This window comes from Vombatus ursinus, unplaced genomic scaffold, assembly GCF_900497805.2.
Source record: "Vombatus ursinus unplaced genomic scaffold, bare-nosed wombat genome assembly UNPS02014808.1, whole genome shotgun sequence".
NCBI classification, from domain to species: domain Eukaryota; kingdom Metazoa; phylum Chordata; class Mammalia; order Diprotodontia; family Vombatidae; genus Vombatus; species Vombatus ursinus.
Window position 1 is genome coordinate 4,337,614 of NW_020954586.1, and position 25,258 is coordinate 4,362,871.

Here is a 25,258-nt window from a genome sequence, read left to right on the forward strand (position 1 = left end):
AGAGGAAACTGGGAAGATATTTATGAAGGGATAGAGAGTGAAGTGAGCAGAAGCAGAGGATACTCCTCCTCCCCTGTTCTTCAGTTTTCTTTTCTGTTTTGTCTTAGATTGTAATCTTCTAGGAGGCAGGGCCCCCTCTTTTTTGTATTTGTATCCTCAGCACTTAGCACAGTGCCTGGCACATAGTCAGCACTTAATAAATATTTGTTGACAGACGGAATTGACTCAGTGATAACAAGATTCTAGGGACCTGCTATTTTGAAAGACTTTAGATAGAATTCTTTTTCAAGTCAGGAGGACGGAAGTCAAGCAGGCCTGCCCACCTTTTACCAGAATGAGCAGTGTATTCTTGGACTTGGCCACTGTGGACTTTTGTCTTGTTGTACTGAGTCTTTTTTTCCTTGAAAAATATTGGGCTCGTCAGAAATCTCATGAGGCCCACGCTCAAATTCGTAGAATGCCACTGGAGAGATGTCATCCTTCCTCACTACCTATGCAGAGCAACTTGTTAATCTCTAGTAATACAGAGACAAAACCAGAAGAGGTCCTGACATTCTGTTAGTGGTAGAGGGGATGTTCCCATATCTTATAACTTTCTGGTTTGACATCAGCGCTGTTGACCGTCGGGATCATAGAATCACCAGTGTCACTCCTAGTTTTCATGAGCTGACCATGATCACTTTTGGAAAACCATTTCACTTTAAATCAGTTATAGCAATGTCAACAGATTGGGTTTCTAACTGTCCCTTGGCAGTTATGTCTTTTGGGTTCTAAGAATGGCCTATAGCTAATGCGGCAGAAATGTGATCTACCTTCTTACGTGTTTGTACGTGCTTTCTATTTTCCAAAGAGTGCATCACGTGGCCAAAAACCTCTTCATTGTGCTTGTCATCATCATTACTGGGTAGCCCCATATCTGTGGTCTTTGATGAAGATCTACTTCTCCCCCTGAGGAGCCATTTCCTGGCACCCCAGCAGCCGTCTTTTTCCCCTCAGGAAACAAGGCTGCCTTGTACAATGGCAGTTCCACAATGTCACTTCAAAAACAATATACAAAGACATTTCAAGAGAAGGTATTGTGCATTTAAAAACAGTTTTTGAGTGATTCCTCATGTCATTTGAGGCTGGATTTGTTACAGAGCTTGCACTGGGTAGATAGAATGCTACCCAATTACACTTCCTGTAGACTTTAAGAAAGAAAAAAATGCCTCCATGGGCCCCTGTAATACTTCTCTAAAGAACTTTAGTCAGCCATACCAATCAAACTACCAAAAAATTATTTTATAGAGCTAGAAAAAATAAAAACAAAATTTGTCTGGAAGAACAACAGGTCAAGAATGTCAAGGGAATTAATAAAAAAAAAATGGGAAGGAAGGAAGGTACCAGATCTCAAACTGTATTGTAAAGCAGCAATCATCAAAAGTACTTGGTACTGGCTAAGAAATAAGAGTGCTAGAGCAGTGGAATAGGTTAGGTACACGAGACACAGTACTAAGTGACCATAGTAATCTAGTGTTTGAGAAATCCAAAGACCTACAGCTTCTGAAACAAAACTCACCATTTGACAAAAACTTCTGGGAAAACTGCAAGACAGTATGGCAGAAACTAGATATAGACCAATATCTTACACTGGGTATGTGATTTAGACATAAAGCTTATCTACAAGCAAATTAGGAGAGCAGGGAATAGTTTACCGGCCAGATCTATGGAGAAGGGAAGAATTTAGGACCGAACGAGGTAAGAGAGCGTTACAAAAAGTAAATTGGATAATTTTGATTTAAAACCAATGCAACCAAGATTAGAAGGAAAGCAGAAAGCTGGGAAACAATTTTTACAGCCACTGTCTCTGATAAAGGTCTCATTCTAAAATAAGTGTAGAGAACTGAGTCAAATTTATAAGAATGCAAATCATTCCCTAGTTGATAAATAGTCAAAGGATTTGAACAGGCAGTTTTCAGAATAAGAAATCAAAGCTATTTACAGTCACATGAAAAAATGTTCTAAATCCCTATTGATTAGAGAAATGCAAATTAGAACAACCCTGAGGTACCACCTCACACCTATTAGATTGGCTAATATGGCAGTAAAGGAAAACAATAAATGTTGGGGGAGATGTGGGAAATTGGGACACAAATGCATTGTTGGTGGAATTGTGAACTGATCCATTCATTCTAGAGAGGAATTTGGAATTATGCTCAAAGAGCAGTTAAACTGTGCATACCCTTTGACCCAGCAATACCACTACTAGTTCTTTATCCCAAACAGATTTAAAAAAAAAAAAAGGTAAAAGTACTCACATGTACAAAAATATTTAGAGCAACTCTTTTTGTGGTGGCAAAGAAGTGGAAATTGAGAGGATGCCCATCCATTGGGGAATGGCTGGACAAGCTGTGGTATATGAATGTAACGGAATACTATTGTGCTATAAGAAATGACAAGCAGGATGATTTCAGAAAAACCTGGAAAGACTTACACGAACTGATGCTGAGTGAAGTGAGCAGAGCCAGAACATTGTACACAGTAACAGCAACACTGTACAGTGGTCAGCTGTGAATGATTTAGCTTATTCCCAGCAATACAACGATCCAAGACAGTTCCAAAGGAATCCTGAGGAAAAATGGTATTCACATCTAGAGAAAGAACTGATGAAATCTGAATGTAGATTGAAGCATACTATTTTCACTTTATTTTTTTCTTTTGGTTTGTTTCTTCTTTCACAACATGACTAATATGGAAATATTTTTTACATGATTGCACATATATAACCTATATCAAATTACTTACTGTCCTGGGGAAGGAAGGAGGGAAAAAATTTGGAACTCAAAATTTTTAGATAAATGTTAAACTTTGTCTTTGCATGTGATTAGAAAAAGTAAAATACTATTAAAAAAATGGGGTTTGAAAAAAAAAAGAAAAAGAAAAAACAAGAACCTTATAGTGCCTCCACAACATCTCTCAGCACTCTTTAAGCATTTGGGATGACCCTCTGTGAACTTGAAGAGGGGTGGGCAACTTGGGATAACCAAGTGAGAGCTAATTCCCTGGCTTCAAGTCCTACCCCTGACAGGTGAGGGCTGTGTGGTTCGGGCCACTCGATTCACCCCTTAAGCTCTGAGGAACGAACTGGCTGAGACTCCCAAGTTGCATAGTAGGCGTCTGCTTGCAGTGACTGAGGAATTTCACTCATCTTGGAGTTCTTTGTGCCAGTAAATCACAGTTTCAGTTCCTTTCCCCAATTCTTATATCTGCCGGTCTGTGTCTATGTTTTTTTTCTTTGTAAAAGGTTTGCTCCTTGAAGGAGAGGATTGTTTAGTTTGGGCATTTCTGTCCGTATTGCTAAGCACAGTGCCCGGTCCCCAGAAAGCGCTTGTGACCTGAACCCTTAGTTTGATGAAGATGGGGTGGTGGGCAGAGCCTTGGGGCCTGGCAGTTCGAACGCATGCTGGGGACGCGGAACGCCTTTGGCCATGTATTTCTTACAGAAGAGCCAAAGAACAGCCTGGTGTGCAATGTGGGAGTTGCCCCTTGACCCTTGTGTCCCCCACATCCAATTTTAAATCTTAGCAGTCCTCCCCCACAACATCTCTCACATCTGTCTACTTCTTTCTCTTTACATGATGTCCTTCCACATCAGAAAGGGCCAGTATGTTTATCCATGGAAATGATATTAAAGAGGAGGTCTGATTGTCAGCTTTGCTGCTGCTCCCGAAGGACCATGGGACTTGCCGTCTGACTTGTAGTGGAAACTTTCTGTGTGTGTTGTCTCCCATGTGAATGAGAGCCCCTCGAGAGCAGGGGCCATCTGACTTGTCTGACTCAGCTGAGCGCTGTGCAGACGTGCTTTATATATAGTAAGGGCTTCATTCATTCATGCATACGTATGATGAGTGTTTTGTTCATTCATTCATACATGTAGTAAGTGCTTCGTTCATTCATAATACAGTCATACATATAATAAGCTTCATGCATTCCTACATATAAGTGCTTTGTTCTTTCATACATGCATACATGTAGTAAGGGCTTCATTCATTCATATATATACTAAGTGCTTTGTTCATTCGTTCATACATACATACATAAAGTGCTTCATTCATTCATACATACAATGAGTGCTTTGTTCATTCATCCATTCATCCATCGCCACCAAATGACCTCTGGCTCCCGTGGAGGCAGGCAGGCTGGAAGGCAATGATAGGACTTGAAGTTTATGATGAAAACTGTCTTGAGACCATGTAATTAATGTGGAAAAAGACCTTTACTGGTTTAGATTTTATATATGTATATGTGTGTGTATGTTATTTTATTGACATTTCATACCATGGGCTTGATAGATGAGCGGGATTCAGGGACGTGGTGTGTGTGTATGTCAGTCAGTCAGTAAACATTTATTAAGCACTTACTATGTGCTGGGCACTGTGCCAAGCACTGGGGATACAAAGAAAGGCATGACAGTCCCTGCCATCAAGGAGCTTATAGTCTAAAGTGGGGGGGACCCTACATAAAAAGAAGCTGAAATGAGGGGAGATCCTCAGGTTAGGGGTGAGGTTAGTGAAGTCCTGTAGCTGGGGAGGGAAAGGATCTGAGTTGTAAGATTTCCTCTCACAGAATGCTAAGTTTCTGGAGATCGTGAAGTCCAGTAGAACAGCCTGGTGGCATATGAATGCCTCTGCAAAGGGGGGGACGTGGGAGGAGGCCCCAGTTGTCGACACACCCCAGCTCTGTTCACCTAGAGGAAGGGAGAGCGTAGGCCGGCCGAGGGGTGGGAGGTCATGAAGGAGGTGGGAGTTCCGAACTGATTTGTGCTTTATTGTTCAGAAGACAGTGAGGGGTGTAGAGTTTAGAACAGATTATTTGGGGTGAACATCGCCTAAAGCAGAACGATGGAACTTAAGGTGGAGAATGGTAAACTGAGTTAGATCATTGGCTTTGAGGCCCAGAATGTAGGTTAAAATTCTCCTGCTATTGAGTCCACATCAGGCAAAAGTGCCCCAGGCCTCTGTATGTTGGGTCAGAGCTCTGGTGAATTAGGGGAACCCTGGCACAAGGTTCACATAGGATGGGGAGACATGGGATGATTGTGACCGAGTTTCCTGGAGAGACGGTGCTGTCTTTAGGGAGACAACTGAGATCCATCAGAACATACGTGGTAAGTTCAGAGGAGAGAGGAGGGTCCCTGGCTCTGCCCTTGGGGCTTAGGAGAACTTTGGAGGAAAGAGGCAGAAGAGCAGCTCTGTCTTGGAGCTGCCTTAACAAGCAGAACTGATGTGACCAGCACGTTTTTAGCAAATTGCAAGAATGCTTCGACCAAGGGTAGAGAACCTGCGACCTCGAGGCCACACGTGGCCTTCTAGGTCTGTGGATGCGGCCTTTTGACTGAGTCCAAGTTTTACAGAACAAATTCTTTTATGAAGGGGGTTTGTTCTGTGAAGTTTGGATTCAGTCAGAGGGCTGCACTTGAGGACCTAGAGGGCCACATGTGGCCTCCAGGCCACAGGTTCCCCACCCCTGGCTTAGACAAAATGTTTCAAAATATAAAACACAGATATCACAAGTTAATTATGTAAACAAACTGCAAAATGTTACAGTATCTACGACATTTTTCCACTATTATTTAACCCATTCGCCCTTTAAACCTCTAAAAATGTAAAGCGGTTTGGAACAGCTTTCAGAGCAAGCTGACTCTCTTTTTCCTTGTTTAAAGAAGTAAAACCTTTTGGCTGTTGTGACTTGTACTTGGTCTGAATTTTCCTCATCAGGAGGAAACAGCCATTGCGAAGCGAGGGCTTGGAGATTGGGGATGGCGGTTCATGTAGGAGAAACAGCAGCTTGATCAGTGTGGCTGGATCAGTGTGGGAGGGGAATGGAATGGGAGATGAGGTCAGATTGTGAAGGGCTTTAAATTCCAAACAACGAACTTTACATTTGGTTCTGGATATATTAGGAGGCCACAGAGTCCATTGAATCTTGGGGTGATGTGGTCAGTGCTGCTCTTTAGGAAAGTCATTTGGGGAGCGGAGCCAGTCTCCCAGGCTTCTTTGGAGGCACACTCATTTTTTCTAGTCACCCAGATTCACAACTTCTCCGTCACCCTCAACTCTTCATCTTTCCTTCCCCCTCTTATCATTTAATTAATTAATTAGCTGTGTTAGTGGATGATTCACCCTCCACACCATTTCTCCTCCATCCCCTTCTTGCTGCTCACACAAGCCCTCTCCCTCACCTTTTCTTCTCTAGACTGTTACCCTCAACTCCAAATAGATCTTTCCTCCTCCCCCCATCTCCATCTTCTCCCACCCACCTCTGCACACTGTAGTCTCCAGAGTGAGTTTCCCAAACCACATTGTTTCCCAGCTCCAGAACTTTCTGTGGCTCCCCATTGCCTCGAGGATAAATCGCAGACTCTTCTTTTTGTCATTTAAAGCATTTATTTATTTAGCATTTCCCCTTGAAGGTTATCTACCACTATGTATCTTGTATGTACCTATGTCTATCCATGTTACCGCCCCTTGTAGACTGTATGCTTTTTGAGGGCAGAGACTCTTTTGTCTTCTTTTATATCCCAGCAATTACCATGGTATCTGGAACATAAAAGTGCTTAGCTGATGAATTTAAAACTCTGCCCAGTCTGGCTTTAATCTTAACTTTCTCCACAGATTTCCCATTACTCTCCTATACACACCTTTGGTTCTAGCCACACTGGTCCACTTGCTGTCCCTGGTCCTTGACCTTTTATCTTCTGTCCCTGTGCCAGGAACCCCTAGAGCCCTTCAAGGCTTGGCTGATGTGCCCATTTTGCTGCCCGTGCTGTTAGGGCACTCCCCTTCCGTACCACCCGGACTGGTTTTTCCTTAGTTGGTCTGGGTTTGCTCTGCCCATAGAATTTATGCACCTTGAGGGCAAGGGTGGGTTTTGGTCCTTGTTTCCTCAGCACCATTCCTGGAAGTGGGAGGAGCTTAACACATGTTCAATTGGATTGGCTATTTTTTATGAGCAGGAATCATTCTCGTTTGTTGTTTTTTAATAAACAGTGCAGGTGGTAGAAGGGAGAAGCTGGGTAGGTGGCCCACCTTGCCTCTGTAGCTCTCCAGGTCTCTCTTCTTTGGTGAGCTCTGGTATCTCGAGTTCCAGGCCTCCCTCATCTTCTCCTTTTCCCAGCTCCTGCCCTCTGTCCACTGTGCACCTGGCACTCTGCCGGGCTGTACTAGGGCACTGGCCTGGCCCGGCCTGGAGACCCCCTCTGCCTGCTCTCTAAGGATTTCTAGGAGTTGGAAGAGAACTGTCAGCACTGGAAGGTGGCCTACCTGACGATGCTCCTTTTTGGCCATGGCATCTTAGGAAATCTACTTAGGAGTCTGCTGTGGTGCAGAGGGGTCACAGTCAGCACTAGGGGAGTGGGAAGGTCGCATCTCGTGGGCAGCTGCAGCTGGAATGAGGACGGAGGCTTCTAGTGGTTATGGGTGCACCAGGGGCATTGTGAGTTGACCCAGTATTCATGGTCCTGGGAACCCATCCTCCCCCTGCCTGTCTCCCCCTGTGCCTAGCTTTCTGTTACAGTTGTCATTTTGTCATTATCTGTGAGATCTCTATCAGGGGTAAGACCAGCACCCGCACTGTCAAACAGCACCCTTTTGCCTGGAGAAGGACCACGTAGGATTAAAGTGTGTAATTTCAGTGTCGTAAGGTAGGGCTCCGTGGGCTGTCAGCCATTCGTGGTGTTTGGGCTGCACAGGTCAGGGTTCGTAATCTGTCGTCCTTATACCTTCATCTGGGGCTCCTCACTTCTCCCACTTGACCACATAGTGTTTGCTGTTAAACTTGCCCTGGAAACAAATGAGACACATGCATGCACATATGTGTACACATGTATATCCATATTTTTAAAGGAAAAAAAACCTGAAAATAAAGATGACATGTCTGAGTCATAAAATGTAGCAACAGTTCAAAGACAATCTCATTGGACAAATTCAGAGATTGGAAACCGTTTCCAAAATAAAACTCTCTGAAGGACAGAAGACCATTTAGGTGTTTGCGCCCCTGACTTGCTGAGAACCTCAGGAGGGCTTATGGGGTTCTTGATACAGACTGATCAGAGCGATGGGCTTGGAACTGTCTTCTTTTTCATTGTTGCTTTTCAGGGTCTGTGTGGTGGTTTTCACTAGTTGTAATGATTTCTGCTGATTAGAATGGAGGGCATTCAGTTTTTATTATAGGGAGGACATTTCACCTGACAACTTTTCCTGACTTGTCGTGGCTAGAGGTCTTGCATTGTGGGCGCTTCATGTGATCTAAAGGGAGCATTAATCTTTCTGGTCGACAACTAGGAGTTTACTTAAAGATATCACCATTTAGCTATCAGTGATGTAATGCATGCTTGTCCTTCACTGGTTCGTGACTGTCAGACTTACTTGTTGGTTGGAGCACAAGAACTTGTGTGTGTGTGTGTGTGTGTCTGTGTGTGTGTGTGTGTGTGTGTGTGTGTGTGTTTTGGGCATTGGGCCAGAGAGGGAGAAGGAGGTGGAGCTATCAGCTAGTGGTTAGAAAGGTCTGGACCACCAGCATCTTAGTCCCATCCCTCTGTTATCCCCAAGGCCTTTATGACACCCATTTTACAGAAGCTCTACCAGGCCTTTTCCCAAGCTGTGCCGCCATGTCCAGAACGCTTGCCCTTCTCATCTCTGCCTCCTGGACCCCTTGCTCTCCTAGGCTGAGTTGCAATGCCTCCTCCTCCAAGAGGCCCTGTCTGATTCTTTCAGCTGTTAGTATCAACCCTCCCTTCCCCACCCGCCCCATCCTTCGTAGATTTTTCCCAGAGTGTTTCTTTTCTAACCAGTGTGGCCCCGGGCTTGCAGCTTATTCCACTTTGGCGTTATGAGCTACTTTAATTACACAGTGAAGCTTGGTCTCATTTTTCTTCTAATTTAATATTAGTTTTGATCTTTACTTGAACAAATGAATGGTCTGATTATAACTAGGCTGCTGAGTTAGGGATGACTCCCGTGTCAGTGGCCAGTCATTGCCTCTCTGCGCAGATAGACCCAGTTTCATTTTTGGGGGGATGCTGGCCAACGCTTCACATGTTGGGAAGCTTTGGCTTCTCTGAAAGAAAGCTCTTCAGGTGACAGAGAGGCTGGAGGCCTTCGCACAGCTCACAAGTCTTTGGTGCCCCCTCTGATTTCTTAGTACTAAGCCATATTTTCTGACTTTGTTGCCATCCTCCCCATTGCTCATCTTTGCATGAAAGTTACTGAGTCTTAAGCTTATGTTGCTCCGATGTATAAGGCCTTCTTAAGTTCTTTGTAGAAATCCTCTTCATCCTCCTTCTCTTCTGTAGCTTGTGTTGGCATGTCAGCTGCCGTGTTTGAAGTGGCCTTTAGCAGGTGCTGTTCTAAGGCACTGTGATATAAGATGAGCAGATGTCCCATGAAAAGATGTTTCTTATTGCCTTCAGACTTCTTGTTGACCCATTTCTTTGCCTTTCCAAGAAAGATCTCTGCATCATCTTTCCCATGAGCTGTAGCTTCCTTTTACCTTCTGATTTCATTATAACAGAAGCGTCAGTATTGCTATCATTCATTTCCACCATTTGGTATGTCTACTCATTGGACAAAGTTAGCACATTTTGAGGACTAGCAGAAAGCTGATGTTCATAGATTCTCTGTGCCCAGGACCTCACTCAAAGTCATTCTGCCACCACTTGAGCTTTGCTGGCATAGTCTCTGAAAGTCCAGGATCACCTCCAGTTTGTGATGAGGCATTGGGGTAGTACTTTGTGGTGGTATAAACCTATGGCATCTGGTATCCCAGGTGTTCTTCCATTCCGGCACTTGGGCTTACTCCTAGTAGGCCCTGGGATTGATACCTCACGCAGTCCCAGGAAGATAGCAAACACTTAATAAATGCTTGTTGAATTGGATTGGATTGAATCGAATATTTGTTGAATTGATCAAAAAAGTTTGTGTATGTTCAGGGGTGTGTCATAGGCTCATAGATTAAAGTTGGAGAAGACTCCAGTAGCCTTGAGGCAGATTAAATCCCCCAGGCCTGAGTAATACCACCCATGCCGATCCTGGTAGGCGCTGTCTATGCTAGCAAAATAGTTCATCTGTTTTAGCATCTCTCTGAGTGATTTTTGTCATATTTGTACCTAAAGCTGGATATTTCCTCTGCATATAGATTTCTTTGCTGGAAATCTCCAGTGTTCCCCAAAGAACAAATTGGTGTAAGTAAATTGTTGTCATCTGAAAACGTACGGACTGTTTGAGATAGTGTTGCAAGATCAAGCAGATTCACATAGAGAGGCTCCTTGGAACGTCCGAGGCTCAGCACCTCCTGGTGTGTTTGAATTCTACTCTTTTTTCATATTGAGTGACTAATGACTAGTATCGTGATGAGATCCATTCAAATCAGTTTGAATCTCAATTCTCCTCCCCGTTGCATTGTTCGTGATTGTTAGTGAAGTTGTTGGTAGCTTCAGGCTACCAGTCTTTCCTCTGCCCTACACAGAGCCCAGCGGGAATGAGCACTCAGTCTGTGCCCTGTGTTGGGGAGGATGTTGACTAGTTGGAGCTCTTCCAGGGAGGTCAGCCCGGGTGATGCAAGCATCCCACATGAAGACTGGCCAGAAGACTTGGGCATTTGTGTCCTGGAGAAGATGACTCGTCTCCTCGATTGCTTTTTGAGCACAAGCTAGGAAATGGAAAGGTCATGTGTGCTCTGCCTTGTGTTTTCATTGTCAGCGCTCTGTTCAGGTGCCTCGCAGTGGCTCCTCTGGCGTACGATGCCGTCGATGAGGGGCCCTGGATCGTTGTGTGTTTGAGGCACAACCAGAATGTTTGCAGTAGGTGGAGGAGGGGACCCCGCCTCGTACCCTTGAGGCAGTCCTTAGCACCGATACCCTCTGTGTTTTTGGTAAGCGGGGATCACTCTCCGACTACGACTACGTGTGATTGGCCACGCTGCCTCCAGCTGCCACTTGTCCAGTTCCCCCTTGTTGAGGACACATGAAGCAGAAATGGCTAGTCTTCCTTTCTTCATTCTGAGATTGAGCGGGCCCCTTTCTCGTTGACTTTTCCAGGTAATTAAGACAGATGACAGCGATAAAGGAGCCGATGCTGTGCCCGAGTCCGATGTCTCTGAGGAGCTGCTGGAGACTCTCCCTCCTCAGCTTGGGAGGAGGTGCGCCGGGGACAGCCCTGACATCATCCTGGAAGCTCAGCTTAATGACAGCGAGACTGAGGATGGGCAAGAGCATGGACCGTGTGTGCCGACTGATGGTGCCCGGGAGAAAGGTGAGTATCACCATCTTGTCATGCACTGGGAGGGCTTCTAAGTACTGGACTTATTTTTTTTTCTCTGTGCTATAGCCGTAGAGATAGAGAGCTGAAATGGGACCTTCCTTACTTTCAAGGCCTCACAGGTGTTTGAGTGGTGGACGTCTTGGGAATGACTTGGTGTGTAGCTGCTGCTTTGAATCCTAACGTCTTGGAGAAGGAAGGGCCCTCTGAGGTCATATGACCCCACTCCTAATAGAGCCATGAATCTCTTCTATCATATCCCTGACTCCTTGCTGTTCCACCTCTGTTTGAAGACCTTCAACAATGGGGAACTCAGATCTTGCAGAAAGAGGGGTCATCTGGGTGATATCGTAGCTTACAGTGTTGTTATTATTGATGTTTTGTTTTTTAAGTTTGAAATTTTCTGTAAGAATTGCAGTCTTGCTCTACAGTGAATGTAAAGCAGCAGCATACCAGTTTTGAAAATTCTTAAACTATAGGACAGATCTGCACAACTTGCAGTGGGTAGGGGCCAAAATTAAAACAAGCTAACCTTCTTCGGGCCTCAGATAGGTTAGACTAGATAGAGGCTGCTGGTGGTTGTTTGCTGTGAGCTACGTGACAAATAGGAGAGTGCACTGTGGCAATCCTATATTTTTCATGGGCCAACTAAAATCTGTTGGCGGGCCACAAGCAGCCCAGGGGCTGTACGTTGTTCAGGCCTGCTATAGAAGAGCCATTTTCTTTTAAAAATAGAATTTTCCGCTACTTTTTTTTGTTTGTTTTATTTATGCTTTTTTTGGTGAGGCAATCAGGGTTAAGTAAGCTAGTCAGCTAGACAACTGGTAAATGTCAAGTGTCTGAGGCTCGATTTGAACTTGGGTCCTCCTGACTCTTAAGACCGGAGCTCTGTCCACTGAGCCACCTAGCTGCCTCCACTACTGTGTGAATGTGTACGTGTGCGCGCACGCGCGCATGCACACACACACACAGTGTGCTTTCCCTGCAAGTATTCAGTGGGAGGGGCTCAGTGGGTGAGGAACTGGCTTGGGCAGGTTTGTGTTCATTCTTCTGAGACCCTCATTAAGCCTTTGGAAGAAAATTCCAACATGGTGACCAAGGACTACCAAAGGGGTTTTCTGCAGGGTCACTGAAAGGAGCTGACTGAGCAGGTGAAATCTAGATGTGAGTTCAGATAAAACACGAGCAGCCTTCCAGTTCGACTTTTCGAGAACTTTCTGTGGAAGGGGCGCGCCTCCCAGCTCAAGCATTTTACGCCTGTTTCGCAGTGGGGAGAGACTGAGCAGTCTTGACCTTAGGGAGCTGGGTCAGACAGTGGACTTTGTCCAGAAATGACTTCTCGCTCTGATCCCAGTTCGGGGACAGAGGCAACACCTGCCAGTTAGCCAGGATGGAGGTTCAGTAGCTCTCCGAGGCATAGCCGGGGGAAAACATCACTGGCATCTGCGGGAAAACTGGAAGTGACACGCCAGCCCTGGGAATGCCTGTGGAGGGATCGTGTGGCGGGGGTGGGCCTGAACCCGCGGACCTTTTCGGAGGCTTTGGGTGACTCACTCAGAGTGAAGGCGGTGGCAGAAGATCATTCTGAATCCTAATACTACTGGCTGTCTCCCTTCCCTGAAATATTCTTTAGAGGAGTACGTACTTTATATCTTTATATAATGCCTACGGGCAGTCCCAAGGTATAGAACACCTTCATGAGACTTGAATGGGCTCTTAGCCACTCTCTTGGAAGGTCATCTTTTCTTCTTTTTTCACAAGTAAGAAAATTCTCCTTTGTCTGTGTTCAGAGTCCATTAGTTCTTTCTCTTTAGATAGCAGCTTATTCGTCATAGGTCCATTAGAATTGGCTTGGATCATTGTACTGATCAGAGTAGCCTGGACATTCACAATTGATCATTATTACATGAATGCTCTTACTGCGTACATTGTGCTCTTGGTTCTGCTCTTTTCACTTTGCATAAGTTCCAGGCTTTTCTGAAAACATCCTGCTCGTCATTTCTTAGAGCACAATAGTATTCCATCACAATCATGTGCCACAACTTGTTCAACTGTTCCCCGATGGATGGGCATCTCTTCAATTTCCGATTCTTTGCTGTCACCAAAAGAGCTGCTAGGAATATTTTTGTACATATAAGTCCTTTTCCTTCTTCTTTGATCTCTTTGAGATACAAACCTACTAGTAGTCAGAGATACACAGTTTTATGGCCGTAACTCCGGGCATAGTTCTGAATTATTCTCCAGAATGGTTCGACCGGTTCACCTCTTCACCAGCAGTACATTAGTGTCTCGATTTTCTCACATTTCCTCCACCATTTGTCATTTTCCTTTTCTATCATGGTAGCCATGAGTGCAAGGTAGTATTTCAGAGTTGTTTTAATTTGCATTTCTTTAATCAATAGTGATTTAGAGCATTTTTTGCATGTTACTAATGATAGCTTTGATTTTTTTCTTCTGAAAACTGTTCAGATCCTTTGACCATTTATCAGTTGGGGAATGGTCCTTATTTTTATAAATTTGCTTTAATTCTCTATATAAAATGAGACCTTTATCAGAGAAACTTACTGTAAAATTTTTTGCCCAGTTTCCTGTTTTCTTGAAGGATCGTCTTTAAATGTAACTTACTCTGAACTGAGGCTTGTGATGTCTTTTGATGCCACTGTCCAAATATAGTGTATCTCCGAGGAAAATAGGCAGGCTTCAACTAGTTTGATTTGAATGGTAGGCCTTATGGTTGAACTAGCTGATATTTCTTCTTAGCCCACTTTTGGAACCTTGGAAAGTATCTTTTGTGTTTTGTGATCCTTTCTTCTTTTTTAGATAAGTCTGAAAGTGTACGCCGCTTTCTGCTGCCCTAGTCCCCTTTGTTGAGAAGAGGGGAAGCTTGTTTCGTGACCACGTTTTCTGGTACCCAGACTGGCCGTGGCGCTTCCTCAGAGCCCACTTCCCTTTGGCTGCTTGGAGTCGTTGTGTATCTTGGTCTCTTGGTTCTCCTTACGTCGGTCTGCATCACTTCAGAGAACACTCACCTTTTCTGACTCCACAGTAACATTTAGTTCTGCTCCTGTACACGGCTTGTTCACTCATCCCCCGATCCCTGGCTACCTTTTTTTTTTTTTTAAAGTTCTTTGCTCTGTTTTAGACAGTGATGGAGTGAATCACTGCCAAGTGACCACCTCGAGAACAGCCCTCATTTTGGTGTGTTTGTCAGGTTAACGCACGTATTTCAAAAGGAGGCTCAGCTGTTCCCTTTTATTCCACTGCCATTGACCATATCTCTTCCTCCCTTGGCTTCTGAAACTCGCTGGGTTGTCCTGCCTCTCCTCCTTGTGTTTTCTGTCTCCTTCACTGGCTTCTCCTCCTTTTTCTGATCTTCTCTCAAGGCTTTCTTGTTGGTCTCCCTTTCTTGTTCCTCTGCTGTCTCTCTTTCACTCTCCTTCCTTCAGACGGGTGGCTCCCAAACCTTTATTGTGGCCCCAGTTTCCTCTTCCAAGTTCTGGACCTACATCCCCGCCCAGAAGTTCCAGACATCCCACACTCAACATGCCATTTCCCTGAAAACCCATCCTCCTCCTCACCTCACTAATCTCGTCTCTGGTGCCCTTATTCACTGCGTCTCTCACATTTCAGACCTTGGGATTGTCTTTGACTCTTCGTCCTCAGATCCCCTGTCAGAGCTCTCCCTGCTCTCATCCTGAAGCCATCTTTCTTTCCTTGGAAGTCTTGTTTCGACTGCCTAGGACTTCTGATTATCGTTCTCTCGAGCGGTTTTCAGTCTTCCAGGTAGCTTTCCACATATTCGTGTCTTGGTTCCTTAACCGGACTTATCCTGAACCTATGGAAGAACAGGGGTGCTGTCTTGAAACCTCTTTGTTGCCTTTTACTGTGCTTAGGACAGTGCCTAGGACAGGCCCTTGAATATGATATTTGTTGTTTCCTAGTCTTTGGGCTTTTCTTGGCAGAGATACTGGAATGGTTTGCCATTTCCTTCTCCAGCTCATTTTATAGGTGAGGAAATTGAGGCCAACAGAGTTAAGGGACTTGCCCAGGGTAACACAGCTAGTGTCTGGGGCCAGATTTGAACTTAGGAAGAGGAGTCTTCCTGATGCCAGGCCCAGCTGTGCTCTAGGCACTGTGGCGCCCCCTAGTGGCCCCTTGGAATATCTAAGTGCTCAGTAAATAAGTGTTCCTCTGCCCTCTTCCAGGCCCTCCAAAATGAAGTCTTGTATGCCATATGACAAAGAAAAGTTGTTTGGCGTGTGTGTATGTGAGCATACATCTAGAAATGAGAATTCCAGATGAATAATTTATCAGTCTAGTGTGGCAGAGGGAGAGAGATGGCTCATGTGTATTCTCAGTAAACACTATTAAGGGAAGGTTTCAGCTCTTATGAAATGCCTTGATCTGGCTCCCTTGGCGGTGAAATCACCCGAGCACTTCGGCATGTTGCCTGTGTAAATTATCACTCTGTTATCCTGACCCCCTTAGGACACCACGCCCAGTAGGCAGGCGAGCTGTGGTTGTCCTGAGATGGAACCCAGCTATTTTATGACTTCCCAGCCTCAGGGAGATGAATGAAAACAAAGCTCCCAGGATGGATGGGGCTGTGCAGATCTTTGTTTCTTCGCTGAGTTTGTCCTTTGGATAGTTGGTTTCAGATTGTATTTCATTTTTTTTAGGTAGTTTGATTACTTCTGAGGTAGTCTTTTTGCTTCTGAGAAAGGCAGTTAGCATCTGTCTTGGTGAAGGCATAGATACTGAAACCCTAGTGAAGAATACCGCTTACCTAGGTAGAGAAGGAAAGACAGTACTGGGAGTAGTGTCCTTAGACCAGAATCTCTAGGCCTCAGTTTCCTTATCTGTAAAATGAGGGAATTAGATTAGATGGTCCCTTCTGGCTTTAAATCCTGTGACCTAGAGTCTGAACAGATTATTTCGGAATCCAGTCTCATGAGCAGCTACTCTTCTATTCCCCTGAGTCTTTATGGTCACCAAGAGACACACTATAATTAGAATTCCTCTGGGATCCTTGTGTCCTTAGAAATTCACGGACAATACCTTTCTTCCCTTGGACAAGTTAGTGAGGCTCTGGTCCCTAAGAGAAGAGAAGTTAGTATAGCTAGCAAGCACTTAACTGAATGCTTCCTATGTGTCAGGCACGGCGCTAAGTGCCGAGGACTCAAAGAAAGGCAAAAGCACAATTTGTAGGATGCTGGAAACTGGAGGGATACCCAGGCATAGAATCCCAAGGTCTGGGGAAGGAACCTTTCCCTCCTGGCTCCAGGAAACCTCATTGTTCTGAAAAGCCCTCTCAGCCTGGCGCCTCCCACCTCATCAGCACGCTCTGCCCCTCTGTGCGAAGGGAGGATCAGGCACCTCAGAACAGTCTCCTCACTTCCCACGTTGCTGTCCTCTTGTGGGACTTCTCCGCTTCTCTGGCAGGCCTTTGGGATCAAATGTGAACCTACTGTGCTCCATCGTGTACCTAGTGTCTTCTGCTGATCAAACTCCCTGTTTCTTACCCTGTACCAAATTGTTTTGACAATCACAGGTTTTGCTGTGTAGTTTGAGATCTGATACTGACAGGCCCCCTTCCTTCCCATTTTAAAAATTGATTTCCTTGATATTCTTTTTTTTGGTTTTGTTTTGTTTTTGTTTTTTGGTGAGGCATTTGGGGTTAAGGGTCACAACAGCTAGTAAGTATCATGTGTCTGAGGCTGAATTTGAACTCAGGTCCTCCTGACTCCAGGGCCAGTGCTCTATCCACTGTGCCATCTAGCTACTCCCTCCCTTGGTATTCTTGATGTTTTGTTCTTGCAGATGAATTTTTAAATTTTTTCCCCCCAGCTCTATAAAGTAACACTTTGGTAATTTGATTGATATGGCACTGAATTGATATATTAATTTAGGTAGTATTATCATTTTTTATTATATTGACTTGGTTTACCAACGAGCAATTAATTTTTCTCCAATATTTTAGATTTACCTTTATTTTTGGAAAGAGTGTTTTTTAATTGTGTTCATGTAGTTCCTGGGTGTGTCTTTGTAGGTAGACTTCTGAACATTATGCTGTCTATAATTATTTTTAATTGTAGTTATTTTTAATGGAATTTCTTTTTCTATCTTTTACTATTGCATTTTATTGGTAATATTTAGAAATGCTGATTTGTGTGGATTTATTTTCTATTCTGTAACTTTTTAAAGTTGTTAATTATTTCAGTTAGTATTTTAGTTGATTCTTTAGGGTTTTCTAACCCTATCATATTCTGTTCTAACCCTGTTATTTTCTAACCATCCTGTCATCTGAAAAAAGTGATAATTTTGTTTTTTCTTTGCCTGTGCTTATTCTTTCAGTTTCTTTTTCTTGTCTTATTGCTATACCTATCATTTCTAGTACAACATTGAATCATAATAGTGGTAATGGACATTCTTGCTTTACCCCTGATCTTAGTGGTATGTTGTCCCATTGTTATCATTATCTTTGATGAAAATTTTGATTATTTCTACTGTGGAAGGTAACACCATCCTCCCAGTCCCTTAGGCTCACAACCTAGGAGTCATCCTGGACCCTCACTCTCTCTCATCCCCCCATTTCCAAACTGTTGCCAAGGCCTGTCCGTTTCACCCCTGTAGCATCTCTCAGACGTGCCCCTCCCCCCCCGGTGCTGTGCCCACCGTAGTGCAGTCCTCATCACCTCATGCCTTAACTATTGCACTAACCTGTAGGCAGGTGTGTCTGCCTCAAGCCTCTCCCCTCTCCAGTTCATCCTCCATTCAGCCACCAAAGTGATTTTCCTAAAATGCAAATCTGATAATATCACTGACCCCCTCCTCGATAAACTCCCGTGGCTTACTGTCACCTCCAGGATCAAATACAAAATGTTCCATTTGGCATTCAAAGCTAGCCCCCTCCCACGTTTCTTCTTATATCTTATTCCTTGACATAAATTCTTCAATTCAGGGACGCTGGCCTCTTGGCTGTTCCACAAATAAGATACTCCATCTCTTGGCTCTGGGCATTTTCTCTGACTGTCTCCCATGTGTGGAATGCTCTCTCTCCTTTACTTCAACTACTGACATTCCTGACTTCCTTTAAGTCCCAACTAAAATCCCACCTTCTACTGGAACCCTTCCCTAACCTCTCTTAATTCCAGTACTTTCCCTCTTTTAATTATTTCCTATTTATCCTGTGTTTAGCTTGCTTTGTAGATAATTATTTGCATGTTTTCTCCCCTCTTAGATTGTAGGCTTCTTGAGGACAGGAACTTTCTTTTGCCTCTTTTTGCATCCCCAGTGTTTAGCCCAGTGGCTGGCACATAGTAGATGTTTAATAAGTATTTATTGATTGGTTGACCTATCTTTTAGGATTTAAGTTATTCAGTTTCCAATTTTTAATCCATGCTTCAAAGACTCTTATTGGATATGTTAGTAAAAGATGTATTTTATATTTCTACTTTTCTGCATTTGTTTTTGAGGTTTTAATGCCCTAATATGTGGGTTTTTTATTTTTTTGTGAAGGTGCCATGTACATAGTGTACTTTTTTTTATTCCCACTCAATTTTTTCCAAAGGTCTGTCGTATACAACTTTTCTAAATTTTATTCAGGTCTTTAACTTCTTTCTTATTTATTTTTGGCAAAATTTATCTAGGTTTGAGGGGGATAAATTGTTAATTTCCTCTTGTATTTTTTTTAAGGCTTTAGAGGCTATGTCATTTGGTGCATACGTATTTAGTATTAATATTAATTCATTGTGTTACCTTTTAGCAAAATGTGATCTCCCTGTTTCTCTCTTTTAATTAGGTTTGTTTTTGCTTTTCCTTTGTCTGAGATCATATCCATCTTGAAGACCCTGAATCACAAAAGTAGCTGCCCTTTATTAAAGGTCTTAAGGTTTGAAGAATTCTGTGCAGATGTGATCTCGTATGAACCTCATAGCTTTGTGGGATGGGCAGTTTCTACAGGCTTACATTTCCATTTTTTAAAGGAGTAAACTGAGGCTTCGAGAGAATCAAAGATATATATAGTTCAGTAGTTTTTACTCTGTACCATAAACTGCCCTCAGATGTTGCTGCTTATCTTTCTTAATGAATGAGAAAACGATCTCTCTGGAGCCCTGGGTCCACACAGTGCTTCCCATGACAGAACTCAAACCCATCGTCTTCCTCGTCACTGTATCAGTTCCCATGTTTGCTGAATTATACGTTTCTCTGGTATTCAAGGGTGTTTAAGGTCAACGGTTTAGAGGGGGTGCCTCTCGCTTGTTAGGTTTCCTACTGCTGAGCTGCTGCATCTGATGTATTGATGAGAGTGAGAGCGATATTCACACATGTGGGGCATGATACAGATATGTAGTTAGTCAATCAGTTCACGTAACAGACATGCAATGGGTGAAGCGTCCATCCCAACTGACTGACCACACATGGCCAGTTCTGTAAATCCCCAAATGGTCTTTTCCGAACGAATGCCTGAGTGCTTAGGTTCTGGTTCAGTAGGAGTGTTTCTGAGAAGAAATTTCATCTGATTGATTGACTGAGGAGGGAAGTGGAGTAAATCACTTCCTTCTCTCTTTGTAGAGGTGGTGGCCTCTTCATGTATAGTAACATATATTATTGTCAGACATAATTGACATGTTGATATATTTTTGCTGATGACTTTTTTTTTCTTTGTAAATCTTTTAACAAAGGATGACAGTGGGAAGGCGGTGAAGGAGGAATAATCTTTTTGAAAATGGTACTATTGTAAAAACAAAAGATAGCAATACAAAAGGAAAAAAAAAACCTTGCTTTTATCTGTGGTCTGTATAAATTTGACCACAACTAGAAAATCAAGAGTCTCAATCTCAAAATGCAAACAGTAAAAAATATCTCTTTTAACAGAGGGCCCCAATAGTTTTGGAAGGGAGTGTTTGTTTGAAGGCAGCTTAATTTTAAGTTTATTTTGAAAATTTTTATTAACACGTTTTATTTTCATATCTTCATTTCCAAACATTTCTCTTTCTTGCCCAGGAGTCAGAGAGGACCTGGCTTCCAGTCCCACCTCTTACTCTCTGTTTCACTGGCCCTTTCTGGGCCTCATTTCCTCATCTGTAAAATAAGGGAGTAGGACTAGATGGTCTCTGAGGGCCTTTCCAGCTCTCGAGCTTAGGTCCTCTGACCCAAAGAGCCAGCTCTTTTATTTTTTAGGCAATTGGGGTTAAGTGACTTGCCCAGGGTCACATAGCTAGTAAGTGTCAAGTGTTTGGTCTGAGGCCAGATTTGAACTCAGGTCTTGCTGACTTCAGGGCCCGTGCTCTATCCACTGTACCACCTAGCTGCCCCAAGAGCCAGCTCTTATAACAAGGAAGGAAAAAGAGAAAAAGAAAAAGTGATCCAGCAAAACTTGCTAACGTCTTGGCTGCGTGAACAGTTGCCAATGCACCCCGTTCACTAGGCAGTGTTTTTCACTTGTATGGCTTGCCCACCTCTGCAAAGGAGAGAGAAAGGTATGTTTTGTCATCTTCTTTGTCTTCAGTCAGTCAATGAGTCAGTCAACATTTATTCAGCACCTGCTAGAATTAAGAGGGGTTGGGGAAGGTTTCTTGTAGGAGGTAGGACTTTAGTTGGGACTTCAAAGCAGCCAGAGAGGTCAGTTATTGGAGTGAAGGAGGGAGAGTATTCCAGGCCTGGGGGAGGGGCAGCCAGAGAAAAGGTGCAGAACTGAGAGATGGAGGGTCTGGTTCAAGGAACAAGTGACTGAGGGCAAGGCATTTCCCCTTTGTAAGCCTCAGTTTCCCTAGCTGTAAAATGAAAATAATAGTACTTGTGCCTCATGGGAGTTCTAAGGAAAAGTGCGTTTTTAACATTTTCAAGTGCCTTGGAAATGCACTCTCTCCAGAACCCTCTTCATTGAGCCTGTCACTTGTTATGTCAGGTTGTGTCAACAAGCATTTATTAAATGCCTAAAACGAGATATGAGACATTGTACTCAGCCCTGGGGATGCAAAGCAAAGCAAAAGACAGTCCCTGCCCCATAGGAGCTCACTGCCTAATGGAGGAGACAGTAGACGAACAACCCTACACATCCAAGAGAGATACAGGGCAAATTGGAGATAATCAACCGAGGAAAAGGACTAGCGTTGAGGTGCCTGAGAAGAGGCTTCTTGCAGGTGGCGGGGTTTGGTTGGGACCTGAAGGAAGCCAGAACGTGCGAATGAGGAGGAAACATATTCCAGGCATGGGGGCCAGCCAGTGGAAATGCAGTGAGCTGGGAGGTGAGGCGTTTGGTTTGAGAAGAGCAAGGTGGCCAGGGCCACCTTGTATCGGAGAGCATGTGGGTGTGGTGGGGGGAGTGACACCTGGAAAGGGAGGAGGGGGCCAGGTTCGGAAGGCCTGGGAAAGCTCAGCATAAGAGTTTTGTTTTTAATCCAGGAAGCTTTTCAGTGCCACTGGAGGTGATTGAAGAGGTGAGAGACATGGGGTGATTCACCAAGCCCTGGGGATACAAAGAATGGTAGAAGACAGTCATGCCCTCTTTGCACTTTAGGATGATAAATTTGAAATGGACAGGAGTAGCGAGAGACATGGGGCAGGCAGATGGAGCAGCAGGCTGTGGCAGTCTTCCACATGTGTGATGACAAGGGCCTGTAGCAGAGTGATGGCTGCTTCAGAAGAGGGGATAGACAGGAGATGTTGCAAAGGTCGAATCCCCAAGACTCAGCAGCCTATTTGGAATGGATCCGGGCTGCGAGATGCCCCCTGGAAGGACTTTGGTGCCCTAGACAGTAATAGGGTAAGTCAGTTTGGGACATGTTGAGTTGAAAGTGTTTATAGCACATGCTTGTGAGATGTCCATGGGATATTGAGAGATTCGAGCTGGATTAAGTAGATTTGAGAATCATCAGTGTAGAGATAAGAACTGATTTCATGTCAACTGCCAAGATTACCGAGTGAAGTCACAGGGAGGGAGAAATGAAGAGGTTCTGCAGGCCAGAGCCTTGGGAGCCTTGGGAGCCGCTCCTGGGTAGTGGGTGTGACCTGGATGAAGATCCAGCAGAGGAGGCTGAGAAGGACTGAGCAGACAAGGAGGAAGAGAGACTGGGGACATGAAAACCACATGTCCTTTAGCACCTTAAACTCCACAAAGCCAAACTCTCATTATCTCTCACTGCCTGTATTCAGTCTGTTCCCAACTCCTTTTGATTTTACTTCTATAAATCTCTTGTAAACATTCCTTTTTCTTTTCTTTTTCAAGGCAATTGGGGTTAAGTGACTTGCCCAGGGTCACATGTGTCTGAGGCTGGATTTGAACTCTGGTCCTCCTGACTGCAGGGCTGGTGCTCTATCCACTGTGCCACCTAGCTGCCCCTAAACACTCCCTTTTCTCCTCTGACATTGTTACCACCCTGGTGCAGGCCCTAATCCCTTCACGCATGGACTATTGCAATAGTCTGCTAGTTGGTGTCCATACCTCAGGGCCCTGCCCATTCCACTAGTGCAGGTCTCACTCTTTGGCATCTCTTATTCATTCAATTCCAGTGGCTCTATCATTTCCAGGATTAAACATTAGATCCTCTGGTTGGCATTCAGAGCTTTTCATGACCTGCCCCTCCATCCTCCTAAATCTTTCTGATCTTCTTCTTTCTTACTCCCATCACATTCTGTAGGGTCCAGTGACCCTGGCTTCCTGACTGCTCCTCACACAAGAGCCTCTGTCTGTGACTCTTCACCTTTATGCCTTGGCCTCGCCTTTCCTGATGCCCTTTGATTCCACTTCCTTCCTTCTGCTGATTACTTCTGATTTCTAGTCTCTGTCTGGTTTGTTCAGAATTGTTTGCATGCTGTTTCCCCCATTGGGCTGTGAACTCCTTGAGGGCATGACTGTCTTCTACCATTCTTTGTATCCCCAGGGCTTGGTGAAGTACCTGGCACTGCCTGTAAGCACTTAATCAGTGCTTATTGATGAACTGATTGACAGTATCCAAAGCTGAAGAGAAACCAAATGGAGCTTGACCAAAGGCCTTTATACTTGGCAGTTAAGAAATCATTGGTAACTTTGGATCAAGCAGTTTCAGTTGAGTGATAAGCTCCGAAGGCAGACTGCAGCGAGTTTTGAAGAGACTTGGAAGAAAGTAAGCATGAATTATAGGAGGGAGGGGAGATGGAGGACGGCAGCTGTCAGGGAAGGGCAGATCACGTGAGGGCGTTCTGGTAGAGAGACATAGACATGTCTGGGGGCAGTAGGGAGCAGCTACGAGATGGGGAGAGGTGGAAGATTAATGAGAGAGTAGGCATGGATGAGGCATTTGGTTGGAGGAGATGGAGACGGGCCATCTGTATGTGTGACAGAGGGGTGAAGGAGGAGAGAGTGGCAGGAAGCATCTGAGTGATAGGAACTGGGGATGAGGGGAGAAGAGGGGGCTCCAGGTGAATGGCCTCTGTTTTTTCAGTAAAATACAAGGCAAGGTTCACAGCTGAGGCAGTGGAGGAGGAAGCAGAACCATGAAAGGTTTGGGGAGGGAAGACCCTCTGTGGTACTGAGATAATGACTGGATGAGGGACGTGTGGAAGGTGGGATTGCTTTCACATAGTGAGGGCCCAGGTGTGATTGTCATGGATCCAGCCAACGTGACTTTGTGGTTTTTCCAGCTTTCCTCAGCCGAGTCTTGTAACTGCTGTCCTTGCATAAAGACCATGCTTTTTCTCAGACTTAGTTCTGTTCTTGGAGGTATGTTTCCACTGCATGTTATTGGTATTGAGACTGACCCAGCCTCCCATCTGTTTGATAACTTACGGCATATCTCACCACCAAGACCTTATGGGATAAACTAATTGCAAGATTCCTAGGATCCCTAGTTTGGCATAAGAGGCTGTGATTCATCTCTGCCCACACAGCCTGGCTGCAGAGAGCCAGCAGTTGCTTGATTTGCATTGAGAGCTCATTTCCTTATTAATGAGAAGCCATTTCCCATCCAGGCTCCTTTGAAAAGAGGGCAGCATTTGGCTTCCTGGGGGATCCGTTGGGTCCCTGAAGAGATACAGTCTGTAAACAGCAGTTTCTTCCTCTTCTTAGGCTGTTTTTCATGTCTCCTACTTCTTGTAATTATCACTTTTCTGTCTGGTTCATTTAAAATCACAGCGATGGAAATGAGAAATGAGTTGGCTCGGAGGAGCTGCATCCCCTCAGTCTTCTCTTTTGTGTTCAAACAGCAGGCAAGTTCTCCACCACACACTGGCTGCTTTGATTCGCTTTTGGAGGGTGACAGGACCATCCCCTCCATTCTCCAGCCAGTGGGAGAGAGAGGCCACGTGGATGGTTGAAGAAGGTCCTGGTGATGAAACTGTGGAAATCCCGATTGGAGGATTAAACCATCCAACACTGAGTTTGTTTTGTTTGGTTTTAGGAGACAGAGGTGTCATGGTCATACCTTGCAATTCTAGAGCACTTTGAGGTTTACAAGAAACTTTTTTTTTTATTAATTTATTTTGATTTATCAACAATCGCTTCCATATGCTGTTGAGTTTAAAATTTTTCTCCCCCTCCCTCCCTACCACCCTCCCCCATTCAGCGTGCAGTCTGATATAGGCTCTACATATACATTCCTATTAAACATATTTTCACATTAGTGATGTTGTAAGGAAGAATTAGAACCAATAGGAGAAACCTACAAGGGACTTTGCTCATGACCAGTTGTGTGTGTTTTGCCATCCCTTTATATAGGTGGTAAAACTCTCTGAAGGTAATTAAGTGATGTGCTCATTGGCATGGGACTTTTGAGTAGTAGAGCTAGGACCGGAGCCCAGCTTTTCTGATTCAAAATCCAGAGCTCTTTCTACTCAGATTTACTTTGTGGCCCACTGTGGCCTATGTATCTACATCTGTATCTTTTTTTATGGCTGTACTTATGTCTAAGACAGTCTTTCCCCATCTTGCATTTGTGGGAAGAAGTCATGGCTCCAGACTGGGCCTTCTGAGGTCATGCCGTTCA

The 25,258-nt window shown here is 44.4% G+C and overlaps 1 protein-coding gene across 1 annotated transcript in view; it reads left to right on the forward strand.

The window, feature by feature from the left end:
- DIS3L2 (DIS3 like 3'-5' exoribonuclease 2) overlaps positions 1–25,258 on the forward strand; it is a 356,721-nt gene that overhangs the window by 93,604 nt on the left and 237,859 nt on the right. Inside the window, exon 7 of the mRNA XM_027875294.1 lies at positions 11,075–11,288. Coding sequence (XP_027731095.1) covers positions 11,075–11,288 — 214 coding nt within the window. The remainder of the gene's footprint in view (positions 1–11,074; positions 11,289–25,258) is intronic.